This window comes from Macrotis lagotis, chromosome 1 (assembly GCF_037893015.1).
Source record: "Macrotis lagotis isolate mMagLag1 chromosome 1, bilby.v1.9.chrom.fasta, whole genome shotgun sequence".
In the NCBI taxonomy this organism is placed as follows: Eukaryota; Metazoa; Chordata; class Mammalia; order Peramelemorphia; family Peramelidae; genus Macrotis; species Macrotis lagotis.
In genome coordinates this window covers 575,814,699-575,830,976 of record NC_133658.1, presented here as the reverse complement: position 1 = coordinate 575,830,976, position 16,278 = coordinate 575,814,699, and the positions used below count along the sequence as shown (strand labels likewise).

Here is a 16,278-nt window from a genome sequence, read left to right as displayed (position 1 = left end):
ATGTTCACAGGCCCATCATTCTTGAATCAACATAACAATTGGGCCTTAGAATATTTCTGAAGGCAGTAGAGACAGGATCTGCATATGTGATTTCCATGATATAGGGAATTCCCAGATTTGGAAATTTCCCTTTACTTGCAGAGGTCAGTTACTTCTCTACAATGTTATAGATTTAGAGAACTGCCCACGTGTCAGACATAGGACTCAAATTCAGGTCTTTTCACAACTGAGGGCCATGCTGTGACTCAGTCCTATTCATTTATTTCTTCAGCAAGTACTTATTGAGCACCTACCTGAAAGAGTTGTTGTAAGGATCAAATGAAGTGCTTAACACAGTGCCTCATACATAGTAGGCATTTAATATTTGTTCATTCTCCTTTGTACTCTCTGGAGTATAGTATACCCAAAGTGAATTTGTCATTGAATATATGAATTAGTTTAGATAAAATTATCATTTTTATTCCTTAAATTAAAAATTGAAAAAATAAATTTATTTGTGTGTGTGTGTGTGTGTGTGTGTGTGTGTATAAAAGTGAATATGGTATGGCTCCTATCAAGAAATATACAGTCTAGAAAGGGAGTGTAAATAGCTGTAATAATGGGCAATATGAGGTGAGTACCGTAGGATGTTACAAAGGTAAGATAAAGAAATTCAGAGAGGGGCAGTTAGGTGGTGCAGTGGATAGAGCACTGACCCTGGAGTCAGGAGGACCTGAGTTCAAATCCAGCCTCAGACACTTAGTAATTACCTAGCTGTGTGAACTTGGGCAAGTCACTTGACTCCATTGTCTTGCAAAAAACCAACAACAACAAAAAAGGAAATTCAGAGAAATTTGACATTTCCTTGGGAAGGAAGGGGATTTTAGCTGAAGCTTGAATGGGACATAGGATTTCAACAGGTGATAGAATGAGGAGAAGATCTACTAATGAGAAAAATCACATGAGAGAGCAAAATGTTTGTTAATAGATTACTGAATATTCCATTTTGGCTAGTCTAAGATTCATGTTAAAAAGATAGAGGTAGTTAAAGTAAAAAAGGGATCTTGGGCACATGCAGAGCCAGGGTGAGGAGAATGGAGTCCATTTAGTAGGCAATAGAGAACCAAATTTTTTGAGTAACATGGCAGCCAGATCAAAAAAGTATCATATGAACATCATTTATATGACATTTTAAGACATTTCTCTCACAGTCCTGCAAGACAGGTGGAAAAAAGGGCAGCTAGGTGATGCAGTAAATAGAGCACTGGCCCTGGAATCAGGAGGACCTGAGTTCAAATCCTATTTCAGACACATAATAATTACCTAGCTGTGTGACTTTGGGCAAGTCACTTAACCCCATTGTTTTGCAAAAAAACAAAACCAACCAAAAAAAGATGGGAAAAATATAATCCTCAGTCTACAGGTGAAGAAACTGCCTCAGAGAGTAAATGATTCACATGTGCTTATAAAATTATTTTTCTGGCAGTATACAGAATAGATTGGAAACAGGGAGAAACCAGAAATAGCAAGACCAGTTGCACAGTAATACAGGAGAGGCAATGTCAACCTGATGAAGGTACTCACTAGCCAAAGAAGAGGTTGATGCTGATGAATCTAGTGTTAGATTTGTTGTGCATGTAGTGACTGTGATATCTGACAGATGTATCTGAAGGACTGTGGGAAATTTGATTCGGGGAGACATCATGGATAAAGATAGTTCCTTCAGAGTCAGGCTGAAACTCTGAGGCTGAAGGCAAATATAGCTAGCTCATTAAAAGACAAGCTGTAGAGAGAAGAACACAGAATTTGGGAAATGATCTCATTTAGTGAGGAGGAAGGAGGGTCATTAGGTGGAGAGGGGAAAAACCTAGTAAAGGAGTAATTTGATCCATCAATGAACATTTATTTAGCACCTCCAGTATGATGTGCTATCCAGTATGGTGCTATGCAGTATGACAAGCACTGCACAGGATAACACTAACTAAACTTGTGGGGGGGGGGGGTTCAAGGAAGGATGTATTCAAAGCTAAAAATGAAGCAATCCTGCCCTAAAGGAATATTATACTCCTAGGGAAAGCAATGTTTACATAATGTAAATAATACTATATGAACAAAAGTAAATTCAAAGTCTGGGTGGGAGGTGGTGGGGTCACTAATAGCAAGGAAAGATTAGGAAGATGTTATAGATGAATATAGGAATTTTGAAGAAAGCTAGAGTTCAAAGAGGAGTGCATTCCAAGCAAGGGATATAATCAGCAAAGCCCTATATAAACATTATCTGTTCTTATTTGAGGCAGTATGGGGTATACTGGTCTTAGAGTCAGGAGAATTAGGGTCCCTAATGACCTGGGCAAGTTACTAAGCATTCTTGAGCCTCAGAGTGTAAATGTAAATTTATCTGTAAAATGAGGGTGGAGTCCAAGATTACAATAGGAGAGGGATAAGTTTGGCCAAAATTTTGGTGGCTTGGGGTGATTGACTTTTGTGAACCTAGTTGTCTCTGTAAGGAATAGTTCTGAAAACTTGTGCTCAAAGGTCATTTGAGTTAATCTTCTGTGCTTTTCCACTGTCCTTTTCAGGGCCTTGGGGACTACACAAGGGGTCCAACAGGACCCACCTACCACCTATTTATAGCCATTGGTCTCATTTTCCCAAGACACTGATAGGGATTACTTCTATAATTAGTGTTCTGCTATTAATAGCTGAGGATGATTTCATGTGTTTCACCTTTTGGGGGAAGTTTCATTGTTAAGGGGGCTTTCAGTGATTCAGTCACCACCCATGGTGGGAAAAGCCAGGCACAATGTCAGGGCTACATTTCTTGATGAGGCTTCTTAGTTCACACGAGGCATTGGTTACCTATTCTGTTCACATGTCATCCTGACCCTGAGTATAGATGTGAGTGTTATCTGTTAAGGAAGTATTCTCTACTCCAGGATGGATGCTATGTTAAAAGCTTCCTTCCCTTTTGTTATTCCTTTAATGACTACTATGATTTTTACTCCCGAGTAAGCAAAAGTATACAGAATTCTCTAGAATGTATAAAAATATAGTTATAATAGAGGGAAAATGGCATTCACCATATGAGAACGTGCAAGGAAGACCATAATCTGATATAATTGAAATCACTGAACTTAGAATCCTTGGGTTCTAATCCTATCTGTACTACTTATTAGCTATGTGGTCCAAGACAAATCATTTAAACACTCTGGACTTCAGTTTCTTCATCTGTAAAAATGGGAGTGGAAGGGGACAGTGAAGAAGTTAAATTAAGGTTCCTTCCAGCTCTAAATCAAAGGAGCCACTGGATTCTATTGAGGAAATGAGCATCATGTACTCTAGATATCTTTCTTGCACAACTTGTAGAAGATGGCTTTGTGGGGGAAGAGATCTGAGTCAGAAGAACCTAACTGGAAATCATTGCAAGAGCTCAGATGAGAAATGGCAAAGTTGAGGATGACTTTGAAGTTGCAAATCTAAATGATTGAAAGAATGGTGGTGCCACTGATAAAAAGAACTAAGATAATCTTAGATCAAAGGAGTAAGGGAAGGGATTGTGTAGGATGCAAAATACTAAAGAAAAGAAGAGGGCTGAGAACTTAGAAGTCATTTGTGAAATAGACAGAAGCCAGATTTCAAAGAAAAAAAACATAAGAAGTAGGTAGTGAGGAAGTAGAGACGATGAGTATAGATGACCAAGCAATCTGTGAAAAGGTGAGATCACTGAGTCCTCTGGAGTAGCAGGAAAAAGGAATGAGCTCTTTTTAAGATAGGAAAAAATTGGGACGACTAGGTGGCTCAGTGGATAAAGCACCAGCCCTGGATTCAGATGGACCTGAGTCCAAATCCAGCCTCAGACACTTAAGTAATTTCCTAGCTATGTGACCTTGGGCCAGTCACTTAACCCCATTTGCCTTGCAAAAAACAAAACAAGATAGGAAAAAATCTGATAGTTGGTAGAAGATAGTGGGAAGAGAAATGTTAGACTAAAGAGAAAGAAGAGATAATTAATGGAACTAAAATCCAGGTTGGTCAACACTACAGATTTTCAAGTCAATGAAGACGGTGGCAGCAGTCAGGATAAAGTCAGTGACTAAGTATAGAAATGTGTCTTGGAGGGCAGCAGACCTAATGATGGAAATCAAAAGAATTGATAATGAGAGATGATAATAGAGTAATAATTTAGACAGATCTGTGGTGAAGGGTAGCCTTCCTTTTTGAAGAACAAAACCTAATTTAGCCTTAGCTCCTCTAAAATGTATAGAGAATCTAATAAGTCTTTCCCATAGTGAGACCTATCATTTTCTCTTAAGTGCCCAAGGTGGAGAGTATAGATAGGAGTAAATCTTTTATCAAAGGGAAAAAAGGCTTCAGTAGCACTTAACTACACTGAGAATGAAAGTGTGATAGAGAAATTATGATCAGGGATGATACAAATGAAGGCAGTATTATTGTTTCAGAATTCTAACTCAATGAACAATAAGGATAACCTTTATTATAAAATGTTGGGGAGTTCTTAAAACATTATAACTTCTCCCTATGCCTGTCATTTTTATTCTGTTTTCTACTAGCAATAAAAACCCTAAGAAATCAGAAAAGGATTTTGTCATTTTTCTGTTTGCTAGAAGATAGGGGAGAAAGTGTGAGACATTCTATTCTACAGAGGACTTAGGGGTGGAAAGAAACCTTGGAGGGGAAACTATAAATGCTGATAGCTAAAAACAAACAAGCAGGGGTAGCTAGGTACCACAGTGGATAGAGCACCGGCCTTGGAGTCAGGAGTACCTGGGTTCAAATCCCACCTCAGACACTTAATAATTACCTAGCAATGTAGCCTTGGGCAAGACACTTAACTCCATTGCCTTGAAAAATCTAAAAAGAAAAAAAAAACCAGGCAAGTTAATCCTTGGGTCCTAGGGATAGAAAAACAAAAAATAAGGGGGGAAAGGCCCAGTCATCTATTTCCAGGGGATTTATACCAGGAGGAAACTTTATGCTTGATAAAGCAGAATGGGTGGAGCAAATGTTATTCTTATAAGGTCTCTGAGGGCAGGACTCATGTCTTAATTATTTTTTTCTTTCTTTTTAAATGCATTTTTGAAAATACATTTTAAAATTTTTATGAGATCTTTTGGTTTCACATTTCCTAGATTTCCTCCATAAATTTTACCTTCTCCCTCCATATAACAAGTATTTTTAAATAAAAATAATTAAAAGAAGAGAAAATTGAGCAAAACTGAACAATATGTCACAAAAATAAATCTGACATGCAGTGTTTCACACTTGTGAATTCCCATCTCCTTCCCCACATCTCTGTAAAAGAATGAGAGAAGCATCATCTTGTTTATTTTTGGATCTTCCCTGGCACCAAGTACATAGTAATGATGTTTGATGAATGACAGGATCTGATAAGAAAAAAGCCCTTGACTTAAAATCAGAAGGACTTGGGTTCAAGGCCTGTACCCACCTGTTCCTATTAAGTGATTTGCCCAGCTTTCTGATCTATAAAAATGAAAGTAATAATTTCAGTAACTACTCCATGAGACTATTATGAGAAAGGGGCTTTGTAAGCTGGAAAGTGTTATGTTAATATGAGCTGTAGTTACTATGAATTGATGCTGACCTCTCCTTGCTTATGAGTGAGTGGAAAAAATTCATCCTCCTTTGAAAAGACTGTGAGGGAAGAAATAGCTCAGGAAAACTAGATTCCAGTTAAAGTAAGATGGCAGGGTGGGGTGAGAAAAACCACTTATGAAAACGTCAACAATATGGGAGAGATTGCTCATAATATAACATGAACAAACAAAAAACTAGCATAGAAGTATTTGGCAATTATGGAAGTGTGGGAAGGGGAACATGAAATTGGATAGAAATGAGAGTGAAGACAGAGGTAACAGAGTCAGTAGCTAGATCAGAGTAATGAGGGCAGCAGGAGATAGGAAGTTTCTTGGAGAAATTTATTTGTGTTAGTGAAGAGGACATGCTGAATAGGCAGAGAACTGTTATTGGTGAAGAATGGAGGATTGAGCATCCTCAGAGTCATATGAAAGGGATATTGATGAAGCAGTAGGAACTCTGCCAACATATTCCCTTAGTACCCAAGTATTCCTCAGAGCTTGTCTGGGGCTCACTTCCATGTTTTTGAGCACAAGATACTTCTGACACTACTGATGTGCTACTCTGTATTCTAGATTTATAATCCCTCAATTTATTTCCCACAGAAGCATCATCTTATACCCCATTTTGCTTGATCCCACTCACCTTGCCTATCCTGAATAATTAGTTGCCCAGACCTTCCTGTTGTTGCTGTTTTTATTTGTTGTTTTCAGTCATGTTCATCTCTTTGTGACCCCCATCTGGATTTTTCTTGGCAAAGATAGTGTGGTGATTTGCTCTTTCCTTCTCCAACCCATTTTATAGATGAGGAAATTGGGGCAAAGAAGGTTAAGCTCCTTGCCCAGGGTCACACAGTTAGTGTCTTCAGCCATCATAACTCCAAACCCAACACTATATGCACTGCCCCACCTAGTACATATTGCTCTTCTTGTATAGCTAACAAATGCTAGAGATGCAAAAGTTTTTCTAAATGCAAGATAAGGAGCTCTAGGCTGGAAAGTCAACCTTGAAGACTCCAGGGATGTTACATTCCACTTTGAAATAAAGGAGTACTTTTTGCAAGTGCAAGGGATAGATGTGCTACTTGATAAAATCTCTCTCAAAATAGATACTTAGCCAGAAAAAGCTGAAAGTTTAGCAAAGAATTCCTCCATGTGCAAGTATCTATTTTGATGCATAAGCCATGTGTGGTGTAGGTTCCTTGTCACTTGAGAAGGTAAGCTCTTAAAGGTCAGAGTGGAATTTTCTAGGGTAGATGGATGATGGAACCTATTACCTACCTTCTTTCTTTTACCCTCAATTGGGGCTGGTATTTCCCTTCCTTCCTCCTCCTGTCAGGTTCCCGTTACTGAAGAAAGCCCCTGTAGCCTGGGTGAAGGAACTGGGGATTTTTAGCCTAGGGAAGAAAAGATGAGGTAGGGGTTGTGAGGGGAAAAGACAAAAAATTCTTCAAGTCTTTGAAGGGTTGTCATGTGAAAGAAGGATTCTACTTCCTTTGCTTGACTACAACAGACAGAATTAGTAACAGTGAATTCAAGTTGGAGAGATGTTTGGGTTGTATACAAGGAAAATTGAATAGAGTTGTCTAAAGTGGAATAGACTGCCTTCCAAGGTAATGAGTTCCCCTGCACTTGGAGAATGCAAGTCCACTTGTCAAGGTTGACTTCCAACCCTGGAGATATTGTTACTGGGGAGAAAAGCAGAAAGCTTTTTGTAAGCACCCTGTATTCCCTTGATTACCTCCCACACTTAGTTCTTATGTACCTGGGAGGAAACAGAGGACACCTTATTACAGAACCATATACTTCCTTCTGCCTTCCCAGGCTTCCTGGCCTGGATCTTTAATGACTTGGTATGTTTTTCCCTTCTATTTCTGGCTAGTGACTGGATGCCATCTTGGTCGGTTGCCCAAATTTATTTGCATGCTTGATAAAACACATGCTGTGTCACCTTGGGGAAAGCAGAGTAGTAACATTTTTAAAGCTAATGATTTTTGTTCTTTCTGAAAACCTTTTGGAAAAAATCCACATTTCTGAGTTAGTGGAAATCCAAGTTCCAATTGGTGTCTATAGAGTCTGTTCAAACCCTCTAACCACTGAAAATATGGTTCATCAGATGCGGAGGAGCAGTTGATTTCTGAAAAGAATGGCTAACACTGACTCTCGTGTATGGTTTTTGAGTTACATATATTTCCCTCAAAATTAACTCAATAGGATAAGTGGTATAATTTCCATTATGCAGATAAGAACTGAAACTGAGGGGTTATGGTTCACCTCACTAACCAATGGAAGAGGAGGTAGGTGTTAAATCCAGTGTTTCTTACTCTAGACCCAATATTCTTTTCCTTCACCCGTCTCACCACATTGCCTTCTGGTATCATAAGGAATTGAAAAACTACACAGGGTGAAGGTAATCATTTCTCCTTCTCCCTCTGCAGCCCTGGCCCGGCACCGGTTTATGAAGCAGGCTCAGGCACTAATCCCCCAGATGATGGAAAAACCCCTCTACTGGGGCACTGACAGGAGCTCCCAGGTTTCATCTTACCAAATGAACCCGCTGCTGCAGCGAGGTAAACCCTGCCAAAGAAATGTAGGAGGGTTGAGGGTAAGAACATGGGCTGCATGGGGCCTTCATGGAAAGGACAATGCGATCACTTTGGCCCAGGGAGAAAAAAGCACAAATCAAAGAAATAGTTTGAAAAGTTAATAAAGAGGTATTTCTGGGGAGTTTTTGGTACCCCTATAAGGCAAGGAATTCAATTTATCTTGGGGCTTTCATAGAATGATATTGTCATTTCTCTTTGTGTTTAGATTTTTCCCCACCGGCCAGCTTCCCTCAGATGGCAGTGCCCCCAACACCGACTCAGCCCCCCACTGCCAATGGAGTGCTAGAGTACTTAGAGAAGGAACTGCAGAAACTCAATCCTGCTCAATCCCTCCCACCAAACCACAAAGCAAGAGTCGCTCGTCACTGCAGTATGTTATCCTCCCTGGGTTCAGAAATCGTGGAACGCAGAATTATCCACCTTCCCCCCTTGGTCAGAGACCTTCCCTCCTCCCAGAGGACCAGTGAATCATCTCACCCACCATGGGGCTCCCAGTTTTCCAGGCGACCTCGGGCTCTGGGGGAGGTGAAAGAGGAAAGAAGACAGAATCAATACTCTGATTTCCATCGAGGTTCCTTAGAACCATGGCCTAAAACCTCAGAGCCTAGACGAAGAGAGAACTATAAGAGTGGAAGGCATTGGACCTCCAGAGAGAAAGCCTCATCCACTTCCAGGCCATACTCTGATAGCCTGAGTGATGATGGGTCCTATTCCCGGGATGCCCACTGGCACCCCAAACACTCAACACAACGAAGTCGCTCTCCAGGAAGGCGCCATCCCCAACGCCAAAGAGAGAGTGCCTACAGGCACCGTAAACCCCGACACCGAAGCTACTCCCCACCATCTTGCCACAGCTCTTGGAGTTCAGAAGAAGAGAAAGAACGGCAGTATCGTCAAAGTTGGAAATCCTACCATCCACCTCAACCCCCAACCTGGACAGAAGAGAAGCCACCAAGCTACCGCTCTTTAGAAGTCATTCCAGGCAAGGATGTCAGGAAAAAAGGGAATGTGGAAAGGCGTTCGGTGAGCCTTGGAATTACTTACTGTGATGGTAGGGAATGGAAAAAGAAAACTCATTCATCTGGCATAGTTTAGTTGCATGTGGCATCCATAAAAGGGGTACTCTCTCCCAGTCAAGGGTGACCAACCTCAGACAAATTTTACAAAGTGCACAGGCAGCTGGAGAACCAACATTTAAGTACTTATTTTATATTAGACATCTTGCTAAGCAGCAGTAATACAAAAACAAAAGTGAAATTTTAATACCCACTCTCAACAAGCTTACATTCTAATGGTGGAAAACATTTACTTTTTTCCTTTTCCTTTTTTGTTTTTTTGCAAGGGGTTAAGTGACTTGCCCAAGGTCACACAGCTAGGTAATTTTTAAGTCTGAGGCTGGATTTGAACTCAGGTACTCCTGACTCCAAGGCTGATGCTCTATCCACTGTGCCACCTTTGCTATGTTCTTCTAAAGCAAGTATATTTTTTATATTTTTGTATATATATATAAATATATATTATATTTCAAAGGAAGTATATTTAATAAATGCCTCTGGGAAACATCCCCAACAGATTGCAGAGAAATCATAATTTTGGAGTTAGCAAGACCATGGGAGCATCACTTTCCTCCTAAGTAAGATGGGGCAAGTTAATTGTGGTGAACTTTTATATAAGAAACATCCAAAGCACTATTAGAATGGCCATGATTAATTTCAAAGCATTATCAGAACTACTATGTTCTTTTGCTCTATAGTTCAATGATTATGGCTTCCAAACTCAGTGGTCATGGGTCCTAGACCTGGAAGAGACCTTAGAGATCATCTCCTCCAACTTCCTCATTTTACAACTGAGGAAATCCCTCCACCCCTAGAAGATGTTCTAAACAATTTGTTTAGAACATAAGTTCCTTACTCTCTACCTAGCTATTTGGAAATTAGGAAAAGGTCAGACCTCTTTGGGAAAGAGAGCAGTCAATGGTATGCATTGCTGTTATATATGTTGAAGCAACCACTAGAAAACCCCAGCAACTGCTACCTTTTCCCATGATATTATGGAGAACTATGGAGAACCTTTATAGGAGTTTCTAGCTACCTCTATGGCATTATCATCTTCAGAGGAAAATCCTATCCATAACTTTAAGATGTAAGGACATCTCAGATCTTTGAGTCTGACTTCAAGTCACTTTGAGGGGCTCCTTTTGGTTTCCTTGTAGGGTAATGGGTAGAAAGGATGACTTCTTTACTGAAGAAAAGGGACAGGAAATATTCAAGGGGTAAGGTTATTTTGAGGTTTCCCTGAGGGAAAGGAAAAACTGGGATAATTTGAATATCCTAGAAGCCTCTCAAAAAATTCCCTGGTGAGGAATATCATAAGTGATAGAACTAATCTCAAAGTGTTCTAGAATTGTAATTCTGGCCTGAATCAAATATGTTTTATAATGATTGTAGGCCAGGGAAGATTTGTTTCAGACCTTCCTGGAAGTTTTTGGGAGTTCAGATCAATCACCTGTTATGTGACAGGACCCAGATCCTGTTCCTCTTAACTGTTTTTTAACGTAACATGGATGTCCCTGGGAAGGTACAGTAGAATAGGTGAGGAGCCTAGGAGGCCATACATAGGAAACGCATATACATATAATGCCAAACTAAGTTTTTGGAACTGGAGTCACAGGTGGCTAGGTGTTATGATGGCTAGAATTCTAGGCCTAGCATTCACTTAAGATCTGAATTCATATTCAGCCTCAGATATGTTCTAGTAGTGTGACCCAGGCAGATCTTTTATCTGGACCTCACTTTCCTCATCTATAAAGTGAGGAAAATGAACTTAATGGCCTCTCGTGTATCACCATAATTAACTTGCTCCATCTGAATGGGATGGCCTCCTTTCAGTTCTCGGGCTATGACCAAGTTGGTTTGTCAGACCAATTGGGATGACAAAGGGAAGGGGGAGAGAATAAGCATTCATGTAACTCCCACTATGCCCCAGGCCATGTGCTAAGAACCCTGCAAATATTATTATAATTGATCCTTACAACAACCATTCAAGGTAGATGTTGTTATTATCCACAGTTTACTTAACAGAAGTTAAGTGATTTGCCCAGGATGACATAGCTAGCAAATGTCTGATGTTGGATTTGAACTTGGGTTTTTCTGACTCCACCCAACACTGTATCCACAGTGCCATCTAGCTGCTACAATATGGCAAAGAGGACATGATTGAATCTAACCCTTAGGCTTTTGTTGGACTGGATTTCTTATAGAATCATGGTTTAGTAGAGTTAAAAAGTCACCTTGAAATCCATTAGCCCAACTCTCTCATTTTGCACATGGGGAGAATGAAACCAAGGGAAATTATTGAAAGGTATTGGTTAAGAGTCAAGTCTTAACTCCATCTACCAGGTTACTATTACCAGTTAATATGATGCAATATTATTTCTTTATCTAATGTGACATTTAAAATAGTTCAAGAGGCGGCACAGTGGATAGAACACCGGCCCTGGAGTTAGGAATACCTGAGTTCAAATCCAGCCTTAGACACTTAATAATTACTTAGCTATGTGGCCTTGGGCAAGCCACTTAACTCCATTTGCCTTGCAAAAACCTAAAAAAAAAAAAGTTCAAGAGATATACTTTCTGTGTAATTTATAATCATATTATTATTAATAAGGCCAAAAGATTATTAAGTTAAAATTTAATTTAATTTAAAAAATCAATAAAAGGATGATCGTTTGGTCATCTCTCTTAGACCAAAGACCCTAATGGTAATGGGGTGACCTTTTATATGCCTTTGAAGAGGAGGTATTCCTAAGGGGTGCCTACTCTGATTGGTTCATCAAATGGAACATGGTCTATCTTGGATACATAATTTGAATCACTGAAATCTTGATCAAAGCGGTATCAATTTCCATTTCACCAGTCTTAATAATAGAGAGAATCAGTCACAGTTGGAACTTGAAATTCAATAAATCTAGGAGATTTTTAGGGGTGAATTAAGTAAATGTTTGACAAAATATAGCAGTCTAATTTTTAAGTTGACAATTTTGTATGGCCCTCAAATAATGTTATAAATATCCAAATGGCCCTTGACAGAAAAAAGACTCCCCAATCCTGGATTAAATCTTACCTTAGGTATATTTAAGAGAAATGTCCCTGGTTGGTGTTTGTATGAGGAAATAGAAAAGGGGGAAAAACCCTGGTCCTAATACAAGGATCAGTTATTAAATATGGGAGAAATACTCATTTTTCCTTCTGGTTAGTGTAGTGATTTTCACTGCCTAGTTTGACTTATGAAGTTGGTTTCATTATTTGCCACTAGGGGGTAACCTTTGATAACTTGTAACTTAAGATTTCCCCATAATGGGTGAAAAAAAAATCACTTTCAAAGCTGGAAGGAACTCACAAGATCTTTTATTATAACTCAAACCTAGAGGGCAATCTTTCTCTAAAGCATCATTTACAAAACATCACATCACATAGAAACCTCATTCCCAGGGTGGCTCATTACTCTTTGGTCCTGCTCTATCAAGTTTTCCTTAACATCAAATCAAAATTTGCATCTTTGAAACTTCTACCCATTCTTCTTAGTTATATCTTTGAGGTTCAAGAAAATTTGAGTCCAATATATCTTACATATGACAGTCTGTGTGACCTTAAGAAAAGTATTTCTCTCTCAACCTTATTTTCCTCACCCATAAAATAAAGAGATTGGACTTAAAAAACCTCTGAGATCACTTTTGGCTCTAAATCTATGGTGTTTGAACTGCTTGAGGATAGCTCTCTTGCTGTTAATCCTCTTATCCCCTGCCTCATGCCAATCTAAACATTCCCAGTTTCCAATCAACAATTCACATTCCCTCATTCAATCCAAATATGGCACAGCTTTCAGTCCTCTAGCTTTCCTGACCACACTCCAGTGTAGTCTTCCATCTTTCTATGTGAATGTCAAAACTGAACACAGTACTCTAGATGTAGTTTGATGAAAGCAGGAGAAAAGGGGCCTATCATTTGACTCCTTCTGGATACTCTACTAGAGGCAACATGATATAGCTAGCTTAGAAATGAAAAGACCTGGGCTAAGACCACTCTCCAAGATATATTAACTATGTAACCCTGGGCAAGTCACATACCTTCACAGTCACCAGAAAGCTCTCTAAGACTGATAATAGCAAAATGGTTTCTTGACATTGATCCAGACCCAAAACTGAAAGATTGTATTAGCTTTTTTGTTGTTCTTGTTCAGTCTTGTCCAACTCTTCATAACCCCATTTGGGGTTTTCTTAGCAAAGATACCGAAGTGTTTTCCCATTTCCATCTCTGGCTCATTTTACAGATGAGGAAACTGAAGCAAACAGTATGGAAATGACACTCCCAGGGTCAGACAGTTAAGTATTTGAGGTCAGATTTGAACTCAGGAAAATGAATTTTTCTGACTCCAGGCCTGGCATTCTATTACCCCACCACCTAATTGCACCATTAAGCATTAATTTCATGGGTTATTTACTCAAATCTCCAGATATTGTCACAGAAACTGTTGCCTAGTCAAAACCACCTCAGTATTGAAGACACAAAGACACATCCCTTGCCTACTATAATTCACAATCTCAACATTTATTTCATCTAAGATAATATAAAAAATAGCTTCCTTAAGGGAAAAGCAAAAATTTCTTCCCATCACCCATTCATATGCAGAGAAATTCAAGGAGGGCATGTCTTGAATTTCTTTCTATAAATTCTTCTGTTAACCTTTAACATTATGACAAATTCTTATTAAAAGCTATTATAGGATGATTTATGAATATTTACAAAATAATAATTACATCACATTAACAAAACACAAACAGAAACATGGTGTATCTGAACACTTTTCCATATCTACATCACTGATATACTCTTAGAAAGAAATCCAGTAATAACTTACAGTTCTATTATCAGAAGGTCCAATTTATCTGAGCACCCCTTTGATTGGTGGCCACCAGTCTGCTTTCTTTCTGGGCAACCTTATCTTCCACTTAGCTGTAGTTTCCACTTGGCAACTTTATCTTTCACTTAGCTATAGCTTCTCATTCATCAGTTTTGCAAATTAGATCATGTTCTTTCTAGTAAAAGACAAAGGTATGTTTCATCCTCTCAAGCACAACTAACCTCCAATTCTCAGTAAGGCGCCAAAGATTTCTATCTCTTTTTCACTTGACTTTTTGGTCCAATCAGAGTTTTTAGATACAAACCAGATATTAACCTGTTTTCTCGACTTCTTGGGCAAGTTGAGACAATTCTCCTTGACTTCCTCTTTTGTGGTGCAATGCATGATAACTCAAACTAAAACCTGACCAGAAAAAAAATAAAAATCAAGATCCATAACTATCAGTTCTTTAAGAGTGCAATATTGAGAGAAGCAAGGATAGAATTCATAGACTTAGAATTGAAATTAGCCACTCAGAGTTTAATTGATCATTGAGTTCAATCCTTTCATTCTATTGACAAGGAAACTGAAATCAAAAGAGATAATATTGCATGGGTAGCAAGTATCCATGATAGCGTTTGAACTCAGTGCTATAATTACTAAATCATTTTGTCTCCATTATAATAGTTTTCCCAGGTAACCATTCTTGCTGCATTACAAAGATAGCATATCCATAAATGAAATCTATTCAAGCCTCACAAACCATTAGAAATTTTTTCCTGAGTACTTTCTTTGAACACAGTATTGCTAGGTCTTGTTGTGGAATGGAGAAATTATGAAAAGTCCCTGCCCTCAAGAACTTGTAGAGATAGAATGGTCCTTATGTGGAACCATAAACAACATTGCCTTATCATATTTTAAATTCTGAAATAAAGAATTAAGCAATTTGAGGTCATCTAGAATGGTTGGAGTAGTTTTCTTAGAGACTTAGGCTGGGCTTTAGACAGGCATTCTTAACTCTGCTCTGTGTGTGTGTATGTGTATGCATCTCAAATTTTATATATATATTACATATTTATCTTCTCTCCCACCCTAGTTCCTAGAGGACTATAAAGAAAGGTAATATAAGTGAGGCAACATGTCACAGTCTTGGGGGGACTGGAAATCTAGATTTAAAATGGAGTAAGTGGGCTCCAAGTGCTAGGGAGGTCATTTTGCCTAACTAGCCTAATTTCTTCATCCATAAAATAAAGGATTTAGACCAGATGATCTCTAAAATCCCATTTAGTTTTGACTGTGATGAAAAGCAGTTTTCTCTACCAGAGGTGTCAAAATCACTGTCAATTTGTATATAATTGAAAATAAATGAATAAATGACCACTTCCATCAAAACTTCTAAAGAGAGATTGTTTCTATTTGACTTGGCTTGCTAGTGTTCATCATGTCTGACTCTTTGTGACCCAATGAACTGTAGCATACCAGACCCTTCTGTCCATCTTATCTCCCAAAATCTGTCCAAATTCAAGTTCACTGCTTCCATGACACCTATGCATTTCATCCTTCTCCTTATCTGTTTCAACATTGGGGTCTTTTCCAGTGAGGCCTTTCTTCTCAACATGTGGCCAAGTATTTAAGCTTCAGCATTTGACCTTCCATTGAATAGTCTGAATTAATTTAAGTATTAATTGCTTTGATCTCCTTGCTGTCCTGAGAGTCCAAGGGACTCTCAAAAGTTTTCTCCAGCACCACAATTCTAAAGCATCATTTTTGCAGTGTTCAGCTTTCCTTATAGTTCAACTCTCACAGCCATACATTGCTACTCGAGAAACCATAGTTTTGATATGAATCTTTATCAGTGAGGGTTATCAATCTTTTTGGACATCATTGATCTAAAGCATTTATCCACTCAATTTTGGATTTTTAGTATTGTTTTTGTAAGGCAGTGGGGTTAAGTGACTTGCTCAAGATCACACAGCTAGTAAGTATCAAGGGTCTGAGATCAAATTTGAACTCAGGTCCTCCTGACTCCAGGTCTGGTCATTTATCTACTCCAACACCTACCTGTCCCAATCTACCTGAATTTTGAACCATGTACCAACTCTAATTTTGTTTTGTTTTTCTGTAAAAAATATATATATATATATATATATATATATATATATATATATATATATATATAT

The 16,278-nt window shown here is 38.7% G+C and overlaps 1 protein-coding gene and 1 long non-coding RNA gene across 6 annotated transcripts in view; one reads left to right on the top strand and one right to left on the bottom strand.

The window, feature by feature from the left end:
• Nucleotides 1-14,379, bottom strand: part of LOC141507199 (uncharacterized) — a 41,554-nt gene extending 27,175 nt beyond the window's left edge. Inside the window, exons 1-2 of the long non-coding RNA XR_012474098.1 lie at nt 14,117-14,379; nt 6,876-6,991 (exon numbers count right to left, since the gene is read on the bottom strand). This is a non-coding gene — a long non-coding RNA (uncharacterized LOC141507199). The remainder of the gene's footprint in view (nt 1-6,875; nt 6,992-14,116) is intronic.
• The window catches only part of ILDR1 (immunoglobulin like domain containing receptor 1), a 70,515-nt gene that overhangs the window by 53,286 nt on the left and 951 nt on the right, over nt 1-16,278 (top strand). The window contains exons 6-7 of one of the 5 annotated variants that reach the window (XM_074214639.1): nt 8,033-8,164; nt 8,406-9,223. In XM_074214639.1, the coding sequence (XP_074070740.1) occupies nt 8,033-8,164; nt 8,406-9,223 (950 nt within the window). Of the gene's footprint in view, nt 1-8,032; nt 8,165-8,405; nt 16,188-16,278 lie in introns of those variants that run through there. The other 4 variants (XM_074214638.1, XM_074214637.1, XM_074214641.1 and 1 more) reach the window with 4 other exon arrangements.